General features: G+C 44.7%; 1 protein-coding gene across 3 annotated transcripts in view; it reads left to right on the top strand.

The window, feature by feature from the left end:
* The window catches only part of LOC123997053 (GRAM domain-containing protein 2B-like), a 33,332-nt gene that overhangs the window by 16,301 nt on the left and 2,995 nt on the right, over positions 1–14,036 (top strand). For all 3 annotated transcript variants that reach the window (XM_046301026.1, XM_046301032.1, XM_046301038.1), the window contains exons 2-10: positions 4,683–4,823; positions 4,964–5,012; positions 5,149–5,221; positions 5,534–5,637; positions 7,152–7,250; positions 7,547–7,687; positions 7,904–8,000; positions 8,869–8,946; positions 9,147–9,246. In XM_046301026.1, coding sequence (XP_046156982.1) covers positions 4,683–4,823; positions 4,964–5,012; positions 5,149–5,221; positions 5,534–5,637; positions 7,152–7,250; positions 7,547–7,687; positions 7,904–8,000; positions 8,869–8,946; positions 9,147–9,246 — 882 coding nt within the window. The remainder of the gene's footprint in view (positions 1–4,682; positions 4,824–4,963; positions 5,013–5,148; positions 5,222–5,533; positions 5,638–7,151; positions 7,251–7,546; positions 7,688–7,903; positions 8,001–8,868; positions 8,947–9,146; positions 9,247–14,036) is intronic.

Below are 14,036 nucleotides of genomic sequence, written 5' to 3'. Positions count from 1 at the left end.
TACAGATGCACAATCGAGAGCATCCTGGCGGGCTGTATCTCTCCCCCAGCATACATCCCTTTACACTTGTGTGTATAAGGTAGTAGTTTTGGAATTGTTAGTTAGATTACTTGTTGGTTATCACTGCATTGTCAGAACTAGAAGCACAAGCATTTCGCTACACTCGCATTAACATCTGCTAAACATGTGTATGTGACAAATAAAATTTGATTTGAATACTTATGATACCCACTGTACATGGGGTTTATATTAAATAACTGGTTTACAAAAGAACTCTATACAATGGGTGTAAGCAGTGGTCCTAGTAATTAATTATACCCCTCTTCTCTGTATGTATCAACCATGTCGCTCTTGCTGCAGGTGATTCCTTGATCCACCTCTATGCAAACGACATCATTCTGGATACAGCTGGCCCTTCTTGGACACTGTTAAATGCTAGTAAAACTAAATGCATGCTTTTCAACCGTTCTCTGCCCGCACCCGCCCGCCCGACCTAGCATTACTTCTCTGGACGGTTCTGACTTAGAATATGTGGACAACTACAAATAACTAGGTGTCTGGCTACACTGTAAACTCTCCTTCCAGACTCAAATTAAGCATCTCCCAATCCAAAATTAAATGTAGAATCTGCTTCCTATTTTGCAACAAAGCCTCCTTCACTCACGGTGCCAAACATCCTCGTGAAACTTACTATCCTACCGATCCTCGACTTTCGGCGACGTCATCTACAAAATAGCTTCCAATACTCTACTCAGACTACATCCAATTTGCTATCACAGTGCCATCTGTTTTGGCACCAAAGACCCATATACCACCCACCACTGCGACCTGTATGCTCTCGTCGGCTGGCCCTCGCTACATATTCATCGCCAGACCCACCGGCTCCAGGCCATCTGTAAGTCTTTACTAGGCAAAGCACTGCATTCTCAGCTCACAGGCCACCATAACAACACCCACCTGTAGCATGCGCTCCAGCAGGTATATTTCACTGGTCATCCCCAAAGCCAACACCTTTGGCCACCTTTCCTTCCAGTTCTCTGCTGCCAATGACTGGAACGAATTGTAAAAATCGCTGGAGTTAGAGACCTATAACTCCCTCACTAACTTTAAGCATCAGCTATCTGAGCAGCTTACCGATTGCTGTAGCTGCACACAGCCCATCTGTAAATGGCCCAACCAATCTACCTACCACATCCCCATATTGTTTTTAACTTTTTTTTGCTCTTTTGCACACCAGTATTTCTACTTGCACATCAGCATCTGCACATCTATCACTCCAGTGTTCATTTGCTAAATTTTAATCAAATCACATTTATTTGTCACATACACGTGGTTAGCAGATGTTCATGCGAGTGTAGTGAAATGCTTGTGCTTCTAGTTCCGACAATGCAGTGATAACCAACGAGTAATCTAACATAACAATTCCACAACTACTACCTTATACACACAAGTGTAAAGGGATAAAGAATATGTACATAAAGATGTATGAATGAGGCATAGGCAAGATTCAGTAGATGGTATCAAGTACAGTATATACATATGAGATGAGTAATGTAGGGTATGTAAACATTATATTAAGTAGCATTGTTTTTTAAAGTGGCTAGTGAAACCAAATTTCTTCAGCCTACTGAGGTTGAAGAGGCGCTGCTGCGCCTTCTTCATGATGCTGTCTGTGTGGGTGGACCAATTCAGTTTGTCCGTGATGTGTATGCCGAGGAACTTAACTTACTACCCTCTCCACTACTGTCCCATCTGTGGATAGGGGGTGCTCCCTCTGCTGTTTCCTGAAGTCCACAATCATCTCCTTGATGTTGAGTGTGAGGTTATTTTCCTGACACCACACTCCGAGGGCCCTCACCTCCTCCCTGTAGGCCGTCTCGTCGTTGTTGGTAATCAAGACCACTATAGTGTCGTCCGCAAACTTGATGATTGAGTTGGAGGCGTGCATGGCCACGCAGTCTTGGGTGAACAGGGAGTACAGGAGAGGGCGCAGAAACACACCCTTGTGGGTCCCCAGTGTTGAGGATCAGCGGAGGGTGGAGATGTTGTTACCTACCCTCACCCGTCAGAAAGAACAGTACCCAGTTGCACAGGGCGGGGTCGAGACCCAGGGTTTCGAGCTTGATGATGAGTTTGGAGGGTACTATGGTGTTAAATGCTGAGCTGTAGTCGATGAACCGCATTCTCACAGGTATTCCTCTTGTCCAGATGGGTTAGGGCAGTGTGCAGTGTGGTTGAGATGATTTGTGTCGTCTGTGGACCTATTTGGGCGGTAAGCAAATTGGAGTGGATCTAGGGTGGAGGTGATATGGTCCTTGACTAGTCTCTCAAAGCACTTCATGATGACGGAAGTGAGTGCTACGGGGCGGTAGGCGTTTACCTTATCTTTCTTGGGAACAGGGACAATGGTGGCCCTCTTGAAGCATGTGGGAACAGCAGACTGGGATAAGGATTGCTTGAATATGTCCGTAAACACACCAGCCAGCTGGTCTGCGCATGCTCTGAGGGTGCGGCTGGGGATGCCGTCTGGGCCTGCAGCCTTGCGAGGGTTGACACGTTTAAATATTTTACTCACGTAGGCTGCAGTGAAGGAGTCCGCAGGTTTTGGTTGCGGTCCATGTCAGTGGCACTGTATTGTCCTCAAAGCGGGCAAAAAAGTTATTTAGTCTGTCTGGGGGCAAGACATCCTGGTCAGCGACTGGGCTGGTTTTCTTTTTGTAATCAGTGATTGACTATAGACCGTTCCACATACCTCTTGTGTCTGAGCTGTTGAATTGTGAATTACTTTGCTACTATGGCCTATTTATTGCCTTACCTCCTTACCTCAGTGCTTGCTGTGTGTCATATAGATTTTTCTATTATGTTATTGACTGTGCTTTTGTTCATCCCACGTGTAACTCTTGTTTTTTGTCACACTGATTTTGTTTTATCTTGGCCAGGTCGCAGTTGTAGGCCAGTTGAGAACAAGTTCTCATTTACATGGTTCTTTATTTAACATGGTTTAACATGGTTAAATAAAGGTGAAATAAAAAATAAGGATTGGCTTATTATCGTTACCAAAACTGACCTAAAAATGTTTTTTTTGGCAATGAGGCCCTTCAATCTGCAAATAATAGGAGACAGCTATTATGAATCAGCAAACAATTGACCCGACTACTAAAGGCCATTCACGCCTCTGTGTTTGTAAGGTTAAAAAATTTAAAAAACATCTAGAAGTACTTTTTAGTCATTTTGGTAATGAGAAGGTGAGGTGTCCTAAAGGGGGTATTCGAGAGTAACCTAATTATGAAGGCCTAGAAGTCAAGAAATTTGTGAGGATGACGACTCCTAGATTTTATGCATCATGGGTGAATAACTTTTTAAAATATTTTTTTACAGTAACTTGAAAAAGTGTTACGGTAATTAGTAATGTCCAGACGCATTTTACGTAATACGTATTAGTTGTAATGTAAACTTCTACTATTAATAAAAATATGATTCATGGACAAACTACAGCAACCTATTGTTAGGGTTTTCTAAAGTAAACGTATCCAACCATTTTAATCATGACATTTCAGTAATGAGAATTTTTGGGGGGTGAAAATGTTTGTAAAAAAACAAATTGTCAAATGTATTTAAAACAAGGCATCTTAGTCTTCAGAGTGATATTTGATTGTTGGCAGATGCATCATGGGTTTTCTAACTCCATTTACTACTGCCATAGTGAAACGCCTCAATATATAACTGTCTAGATCTGTCATTCTCATCGGAAGCCAGTCTGAGAAGCAGTATGTCTGTTCTCTGTGCTATTTATAATATATGCCATTTAGCAGACGCTTTTATCCAAAGCGACTTACAGTCATGTGTGCATACATTCTACGTATGGGTGGTCCCGGGGATTGAACCCACTACCCTGGCGTTACAAGCGCCATGCTCTACCAACTGAGCTACAGAAGGACCATGCTATGCTCCCTGGTCTAAAGTTTGGTTTTTGGGTCTTCTACTTTCTGTTTTTCTGTTTTGCACACCAACTGAAAATACAATTTTTTTTTTGGTTATAAAAATGATTTTCGTTGCAGTGGTTTAGATGGTACAATGATTATCTACACTATACTTGCTTGTTTTGTCGCAAATTGAAATTAGGCGAACTATTAGAATTTTAGCAACCAGGAAATGGCGGGGGGATTTCAGCATAGTGCATCTTTTGAAACTGGTTTCATGAGAATCACCCATATGATTTGCCTACAAGGAAGCTAGTCGCCAATCACCTTGCTTTGCTGTTTACCAGAATGCTGTGGTTTACTAGCTAGCACCTTGCAGACTTGTCACAGTGTGTGACACACCACTTTGACTGATATGATAATTCAGGCTACAGAAAGGGTCACCTTTTCCACTCATCATAAAGATCTTTTCTCTCATTTCACAATGAACTTGTCTCCCAGTGGCTGAAATATTCATATCCATCTTAATGGCTTGTATTTAAGGCAGCCCTCTGAAGGAATTAGGCTAGACGCCATGTTTGGAAAGCAGCTCTTCATTACGTAATATTCATATTCGATACTTCATGGTTCGACAATTGTCAAGTCTAAATACAAGTATGTTGTCTCTCTTTAGCCCCTCATACATCAGTGGCTTAAGATTGACGGGTGCTTTGGTTGATCTATTTTGCCCTGTCACTGAACCCTTCTGGTCCTCTCTGACAGCTACCAGGTGGAGAGTGGAGGACTGTCTGTGAAGAAGGAGAGTAAGACGCTGGAGAAGACCAGGAAACCCTTCAGTCTGGAGGAGACCCAACTAGAGCTGCTGCAGCAGAGCAAATCTTTCACCAGACAAGCCCCTGTCAGGTAACTACACTGACCCTGTGCAACCATGTACATTCAAGACTTGGGCCTTTCATAGTCTCTTTGAAGCTAAGGCCTCTGTGTGACTGTCAGCAACCTGCTAAAGCCAGTAACATCATGCTGATGATCTCGGTCTCCCACAGGTCTCGGACGTTCGATTTGGAGAGGACTGCAAGCATCGGTTCACAAAGTGTACGTTCACTCCTCTGACCTTTTGACACGGTTTGTGGTTGGGATAGCTATACTCCGCTGCTTTATCAGGTGTCCAAGACTACTCGGTACTTTTAACATGGTCAATTCATTAAGCTTTTCCTCTTCTGTTCTACAGAGTTTTATAAAGCACAACAAAACATTCCACAAGCTGTTTCCTGACATTCCAGAGACTGAAGACTTGCTACATGGTAAGTGAAGTTTTGAATATTATCGGTGGCCAATGGTGACTCTCCAAACGACCATGTGACGCCTGTGCCAAATAGTCATGTCATGCTTTTCAAAGTCCTAAATCACAAAAACATGGGCGGTGAATCGTTCAAACTAATCATTCAAACGATGGCAAGGTTAAGTGAATCTGCAGGGGCCATAGTAACTGACAATGATTTACCTGGCAGTCATTTTGGCCTTTACCCACGCTGACTGACAGTGCTTGCTGTGTGTCATCACGCTGCCAGGACTTTTGTAACTAACGCTTCCTATGTCCTCCCTCTCTCCCCCAGCATACATCTGTGCCCTGCAGAAGGAGGTGCTCTACCACGGCAGGCTCTATGTCACCAAGCATTACGCGTGCTTCCACTCCTCTGTGCTGCTCAAGGACACCAAGGTAAGCAACCCTTGATGGGCGACCCCTGACCCTTGATTGTTCGTCTGTATATTTTCTCTCCATGGCATAGCAGTAGGCTGTTCTGTGTGGAATATGGACTAGGCTGTTCAGTTAAACAACATGGTTTGAACTTTGTCCTATTTGTCAATGGACAGTTTAGAAGTCCTATTACTAGCTAATGGAGATATGTCTACATATCTTTCCCAATGGCGTGCTAATGTTTAACACACAGTTTATTTATATACTGAACAAAAATATAAACACAACATGCAACAATTTCAGATTTTTACTGAGTTACAGTTCATGAGGAAATCAGTCAATTCATTCGGCCCTAATCTATAGATTTCATATGACTGGGATAGAGATATGTATCCGTTGGTCACAAATACCTTAAACAATGGGCCTCAGGATCTCATCACAATACCTTAAACAATGGGCCTCAGGATCTCATCACAATACCTTAAACAATGGGCCTCAGGATCTCATCACAATACCTTAAACAATGGGCCTCAGGATCTCATCACAATACCTTAAACAATGGGCCTCAGGATCTCATCACAATACCTTAAACAATGGGCCTCAGGATCTCATCACAATACCTTAAACAATGGGCCTCAGGATCTCATCACAATACCTTAAACAATGGGCCTCAGGATCTCATCACAATACCTTAAACAATGGGCCTCAGGATCTCATCACAATACCTTAAACAATGGGCCTCAGGATCTCATCACAATATCTAAACAATGGGCCTCAGGATCTCATCACAATATCTAAACAATGGGCCTCAGGATCTCATCACAATATCTAAACAATGGGCCTCAGGATCTCATCACAATATCTAAACAATGGGCCTCAGGATCTCATCACAATATCTATGCATTCAAACGGCCATAGATAAAATACAATTGTGTTTGTTGTCTGTAGCTTATGCTTTCCCCATACCATAATACAACTGCCACCATGAGGAACTCTGTTCACAATATTGACGTCAGCAAACTGCTCGCCCACACAACGCCATACACGTGGCCTGCGGTTGTGAGGCCGGTTGGACGATACTGCCAAATTTAAAAAGAAAATACATTGGAGGTGGCTTATGGTAGAGAAAGGAACATTAAATTCTCTGACAACAGCTCTGATGGATAGTTCTGCAGTCACCGTGCCAATTTCCTGCTCCCCCAATTTGAGACATCTGTGGCATTGTGTGCGACCACTGCACATGTTTAAAGTGGCCCTTTATTGTCCCCAGCTTCTTGATATGCCACACCTGTGGATTATCTTGGCAGAGAAGAAATGCTCACTAACAGTGATGTAAAGAGAAATATTTATTATTTTTTTACTTTTATTTCCGCTCATGAAACATGGGACCAAAACTTTACATGTTGTTCATATTTTTGTTCAGTGTGTAGTTAAACTGTGTTGGTTAAACTTTGTACATGGGGGGAAAACAGCCATACGTCACAATGCAGTAAGTATCAAGTGAAGTTTTGTTGCTCTTTTATCTGTTTCTACAGTTAGTGATCCCTGTGACCAGCGTGCAAATTGTGAAGAAACAGAACACTGCCTTGCTGGTGCCCAATGCCCTGTCTATCCGCACCACCGAGGGAGAAAAGGTTAGGGGTCACTTTCTCAGTTGTCCCATTGGCACAGTGCGTTGTCCACCATTCGTCTGCCACCTTAATCAGATGATTAGATATATACTGGTGGTTTAAATATCAATATTTAATAGAGGGCCATCTAAGTCATCAGACAAGTCACGTGCCACACATTGACCTCTGATGGATGACATGTAAGATATGAATCTGATTTAATGACTGGCTTATTTAACAAGGTACATTTTGAAGGTGAACGGTTGCAGCCTCGCCTGTTCCAGGGCATCCAGGCTAAATGTCTCTCGTGTGTGTTTCAGTACCTGTTTGTGTCTCTGCGGAACCGAGAGGCGTGTTACAAGCTCCTGCGGTCCGTGTGTCCTCAACTGAAGGATGAAAGTGCCAACAGCAGCCCTCTATTCTCTTCTGCAGAGAATAGTTTTGATCAGGACAAGCTGGTGGTAAGTGATAACCTTCAAATTCATAAAGATGTCATTTTATAAAGTTTTAAAGTCGGCCTAATGGATTTCCCTGAGCGACAGTACTGCAGATGCTACGACAGACTACGACAGCCCTTTGTAGCCTGCTGATACTTCCTCATTCCACTGTAGATCTTTTGGCCTCTATTTGGAAGCTGGTTTTAACTCCCTGTCTCTCTCAATGGACCTCTCTCACAGAACTCCAGTCAGTCCAGTCTAGAGGACGGTTTTGACCAGCCGGACGGGTCCGACCCGAAGCTCTTCCTCGACACTCCCCCACCCAGACCAAACAAAGGTGAGTAAGCCTAACTGGAATTACCAGAGTGGTATTTTATGAAGCAGGTTTGAGGAGTTGGCGAGGTAACTTTGGTCAACTCTGAGTTCAAGTCGGGATAACCAGTAATACGAAGTGGGTCACGTTTTAACCAGGTACATGTCTATGGCAACATCCCTCAACACTAACCTGCTAATTCCATTTATCCTGAAGGAAGTGTCTGAGCTGTGAATGGAGGACCAATGAAATCAGATTCCCTCCCCAATTTTGTATGACTTAATACAATTATTCTATTGATAGGAGTTGTGGGGGGTGAATGTGGTTGTGCATTGCCAAGGCTGTATTAACCATAAATAATCAAATAAAGCCTATTTCACACCATAGCCTGCTGAATTTGCAAGATATATTTTCTTTCGTTTTGATTTTGGCAACAATGGAAAATTGTTCTCCCATGGATTGATGGTCCAGCATTGTTTCAATGAAGAGTTCTGTGTTTGACTAGCCACGTGCAAAGTTACAGCCTGGTAGATTTTAATGTAGGATGAGCAATATCCACCGTCCGAGTAGGGATGACGCCGGAGTTGGAATGTGAAGCTAACTGAAGCTAGTTAGCTTCAGAAAACTCTGAGTAGATGTAGCTTGCTTCGTAGGATACCCCTCCGGCCAGTAATGGCCTGTTTCTCAGTCTAGGACTAGGTTTCATATTAAGCAATGTTCACCCTCTCCTATAGGTCCTAATGTGTAGACTAATAAAGTTTACAGTTGGCTACAAGTCAGTGTTATCTGTTTATTTATGTACCTGACCTCCCTATATGCGAAGTCCAAGGTCATGTTTTCAGAGATGGACTAACGTGTATGCCCCACCCCCTTTTGTTCTTCTCTGACCTAGTGCCTCAAGGGAGCAACTCTACCCCTAGGAGCATAAACGCACAGCAGAGAGAGAGCTCCTCAGAGGACCACACGCAACGTAGGTCTATGTTTCCGGCTGGCTCCTTTTCTTACAGAAATGCACGTGACTGTACAAAAACTTTTATGCAGCGAGCCACTGACAAGCCCGTTGTGTGTGCTGACGTGGATTTCATTTTATTTGGCGATTTTTAAATAAAAGCCGTTCAGGCGGGAGATGACCTATGTTAACCAAGTGTCGTTCCATCTCTTCCGGGTCAGGTGGCTCATGGGTGTGGAGTGTGACACAGAAAGCCTGCTCCCTTCTCATCCAGAGAGACGCCAGCAGCCTCAACACTCTTCTCTTCATCTACCTGATACTGTAAGTGACCTCTAAATAACCTTTAACCTGCTGTAAGTGACCTCTAACGTCTCAATCAAAATGTATTTATAAAGCCCTTCTTACGTCAGCTGATGTCACAAAGCACGACCAGATGGACTGGGGACAGCAAGGAGTCATTAGACCAGGTAGTCCTAGGACTCAGGGGAGAGGGGGAATACTCCAGATATAAGACTGACCATAGCCCCCCCACGACACATGCACACTATACATAAATACTGGAGGCTGAGACATGAGAGGGCGGGAGACACTGTGGCCCCGTCCGACGATACCCCTAGACAGAGCCAAACAGGCAGGATATAACCCCACCCACTTTGCCAAAACACAGCCCCCACACCACTAGAGGGATATCTTCAACCACCAACTATCTATCCTGAGACAAGGCCGAGTATAGCCCACAAAGATCTCCGCCACGGCACAACCCAAGGGGGGGCGCCAGCACAGACGGGAAGATCACGTCAGTGACTCAACCCACTCAAGTGACGCACCCCTCCTAGTGACGGCATGGAAGAGCACCAGTAAGTCAGTGACTCAGCCCCTGTAATAGGGTTAGGGGCAGAGGGTTAGAGGCTGCATAGATTTCATGACGAGAAGCTCAAAAGATGAAAAAGCAGTCTTTAAAAATTTTTTAAAAATGTTGTTGCTATTTTTAAATGTTAGCAACACCTCCGACCTTTGCGGGATGCGTGGGGGATATGGTCACTAGTGTAACCAGGAGGTGAGGCCTCGTTTAACACAGTAAATTCATCAGGCTTAAGCCATGTTTCAGTCAGGCCAATCACATCAAGATTATGATCAGTGATTAGTTCATTGACTATAATTGCCTTGGAATTGAGGGATCTAACATTAAATAGCCCTATTTTGAGATGTGAGATCAATCTCTTTCAACACTCATCCTTCAATAATCTTTATTTACGAACCACGCAGCCTATTCTGTGTTTGCTCAGTTTGATGGCATTCGTGAGTGTATAAGCTTTAGGGTCTCGTCTTCACAGAACGTTTCATTTACATTACATTACATTTAAGTCATTTAGCAGACGCTCTTATCCAGAGCGACTTACAATTTGGTGCATTCACCTTATGACATCCAGTGGGACAGTCACTTAACAATAGTGCATCTAAAACTTAGGGGGGGGGGTGAGAGGGATTACTTATCCTATCCTAGGTATTCCTTAAAGAGGTGGGGTTTCAGGTGTCTCCGGAAGGTGGTGATTGACTCCGCTGTCCTGGCGTCGTGAGGGAGTTTGTTCCACCATTGGGGGGCCAGGGCAGCGAACAGTTTTGACTGGGCTGAGCGGGAGCTGTACTTCCTCAGTGGTAGGGAGGCGAGCAGGCCAGAGGTGGATGAACGCAGTGCCCTTGTTTGGGTGTAGGGCCTGATCAGAGCCTGGAGGTACTGAGGTGCCGTTCCCCTCACAGCTCCGTAGGCAAGCACCATGGTCTTGTAGCGGATGCGAGCTTCAACTGGAAGCCAGTGGAGAGAACGGAGGAGCGGGGTGACGTGAGAGAACTTGGGAAGGTTGAACACCAGACGGGCTGCGGCGTTCTGGATGAGTTGAAGGGGTTTAATAGCACAGGCAGGGAGCCCAGCCAACAGCGAGTTGCAGTAATCCAGACGGGAGATGACAAGTGCCTGGATTAGGACCTGCGCCGCTTCCTGTGTGAGGCAGGGTCGTACTCTGCGGATGTTGTAGAGCATGAACCTACAGGAACGGGCCACCGCCTTGATGTTGCAGCGATCGGTTAGCTGCTCAGATAGCTGATGTTTGAAGTTGGTGAGGGAGATAAAAGTCTCCAACTTCAGCGATTTTTGCAATTTGTTCCAGTCACAGGCAGCAGAGTACTGGAACGAAAGGCGGCCGAATGAGGTGTTGGCTTTAGGGATGATCAGTGAGATACACCTGCTGGAGCGCGTGCTGCGGATGGGTGTTGCCATCGTGACCAGTGAACTGAGATAAGGCGGAGCTTTACCTAGCATGGCCTTGTAGATGACCTGGAGCCAGTGGGTCTGGCGACAAATATGTAGCGAGGGCCAGCCGACTAGAGCATACAAGTCGCAGTGGTGGGTAGTATAAGGTGCTTTAGTGACAAAACGGATGGCACTGTGATAAACTGCATCCAGTTTGCTGAGTAGAGTGTTGGAAGCAATTTTGTAGATGACATCGCCGAAGTCGAGGATCGGTAGGATAGTCAGTTTTACTAGGGTAAGGTGGATCAGGGAATCGCCCGCAGCAAGAGCAACATCATTGATATATACAGAGAAAAGAGTCGGCCCGAGAATTGAACCCTGTGGCACCCCCATAGAGACTGCCAGAGGACCGGACAGGATGCCCTCCGATTTGACACACTGAACTCTATCTGCAAAGTAATTGGTGAACCAGGCAAGGCAGTCATCCGAAAAACCGAGGCTACTGAGTCTGCCGATAAGAATATGGTGATTGACAGAGTCGAAAGCCTTGGCAAGGTCGATGAAGACGGCTGCACAGTACTGTCTTTTATCAATGGCGGTTATGATATCGTTTAGTAACTTGAAACCAGATTGCACAGCGGAGAAGGTACGGTAGGATTCGAGATGGTCAGTGACCTGTTTGTTGACTTGGCTTTCGAAGACCTTAGATAGGCAGGGCAGAATGGATATAGGTCTGTAACAGTTTGGGTCCAGGGTGTCTCCCCCTTTGAAGAGGGGGATGACTGCGGCAGCTTTCCAATCCTTGGGGATCTCCGACGATATGAAAGAGGGGTTGAACAGGCTGGTAATAGGGGTTGCGACAATGGCGGTGGATAGTTTCAGAAATAAAGGCTCCAGATTGGCAAGCCCAGCTGATTTATACGGGTCCAGGTTTTGCAGCTCTTTCAGAACATCTGCTATCTGGACTTGGGTAAAGGAGAACCTGGAGAGGCTTGGGCGAGGAGCTGCGGGGGGGGTGGAGCTGTTGGCCGAGGTAGGAGTAGCCAGGCGGAAGGCATGGCCAGCCGTTGAGAAATGCTTGTTGAAGTTTTCGATAATCATGGATTTATCGGTGGTGACCGTGTTACCTAGCCTCAGTGCAGTGGGCAGCTGGGAGGAGGTGCTCTCGTTCTCCATGGACTTCACAGTGTCCCATAACTTTTTGGAGTTGGAGCTACAGGATGCAAACTTCTGCCTGAAGAAGCTGGCCTTAGCTTTCCTGACTGACTGCGTGTATTGGTTCCTGACTTCCCTGAACAGTTGCATATCGCGGGGGGGGCGCACCACGTATGCACCACGTAAATATACACTGCCTAAGGCTGCAGTGCTATACTCCATGGAGACAGTGCACAATGTTCATTTTGCATGATGATATATGCTACTCCATTTCATACAATCAATCAGTACAATTTATTTATAAAGCCCTTTTTACATCAGCAGATGTCACAAAATGCTTATACTGACACCCAGCTTAAAACCTCAAATAGCATGCAATGCAGATTTAGAAGCACGGTGGCTACGAAAAACTCTCTAGAAAAACAGGAACCTAGGAAGAAACCTAGAGAGGAACCAGGCTCTGAGGGGTGGCTAGTCCTCTTCTGTCTGTGCTGGTGGAGAATATAATCGTACATGGCCATTAAGGCCAGATGGTTCTTCAAGTACTGTAGTTCAAACGTTCTTCTTAGATGACCAGCAGGGTCAAATAATAGGTCAGCAACTCAGGAGTAGATGTCAGTTGGCTTTTCGTAGCCGAACATTCAGAGGTCGAGACTGCAGTTGTGGTTGGTTGGTGGTGAGTGAGTGAGTGAGTGAGTGAGTGAGTGAGTGGTGAGTGAGTGAGTGAGTGAGTGAGTGAGTGAGTGAGTGAGTGAGTGAGTGAGTGAGTGAGTGAGTGAGTGAGTGAGTGAGTGAGTGAGTGAGTGAGTGAGAATGAGACTTTTGGTCTTTCAATCTCATTTCATTTAAACCCCCCCCGTTTCCAGGCGTATACTCTGTAGGCATGGTAACCAACACGTTTCCAGGCGTATACTCTGCAGGCATGGTAACCAACACGTTTCCAGGCGTATACTCTGCAGGCATGGTAACCAATGTGTTCCTAACAGCATTTGCATACGTGTGCTTAGTCGCACGTGATAAAACAAGATTAGCTAAAGCTATGCGACTGGTGAAAGACGCACTACGCAGAAATTGCGCTGCCGTTTCCTGATTGCTAAGATTCTAATAGTTTGACAAATCAAGCAAGTATCGAGAACCATTGTACCATCTAAATATTATGGAAAAATATTTCTAAATGGGTTATGGAAAAATATTTTCATTTTCCATAACCCAAAATATTGTATTTTTAGCTGTACAAAACCGAAAGGAAGAGGCAGAAGAACGGGAAGCATAGAAATGGCGCACATAGAACAGATCTACAGCTTCTTAGACTGGCTTTCAACGAGTGACAAATCTATAACTCACATTTCTTTGAATTGTCAGGGCGCCCCCAAAAAAGTGCCATATTGCAGCAACAGTTCTGACCTGTGAGTGACAAGGTCCAGCAGCGCCATATCTAGATATAGTACTACTACCTGCTGTGTGAGACTACGGTTAAGCATTGGAATGTGCTCTTTGAAGACTAGTACCTTCGGAAAGTATTCAGACCCATTCCCCTTTTCCACATTTTGTTACGTTACAACCTTATTCTAAAATTGATTTCAATTGTTTTTTTCACATCAATCTACACACAATACCCCAAAAGGACAAGAAAAAACAGGTTATTTTTTTTGCTAATTTATAAAACATCACATTTACTTAAGTATTCAGACCCTTTACTCAGTACTTT

Source organism: Oncorhynchus gorbuscha, linkage group LG02 (assembly GCF_021184085.1).
Source record: "Oncorhynchus gorbuscha isolate QuinsamMale2020 ecotype Even-year linkage group LG02, OgorEven_v1.0, whole genome shotgun sequence".
NCBI lineage: Eukaryota > Metazoa > Chordata > Actinopteri > Salmoniformes > Salmonidae > Oncorhynchus > Oncorhynchus gorbuscha.
Note: the sequence above shows the minus strand (reverse complement) of the source record. Positions and strands in the feature narration are given on the sequence as shown.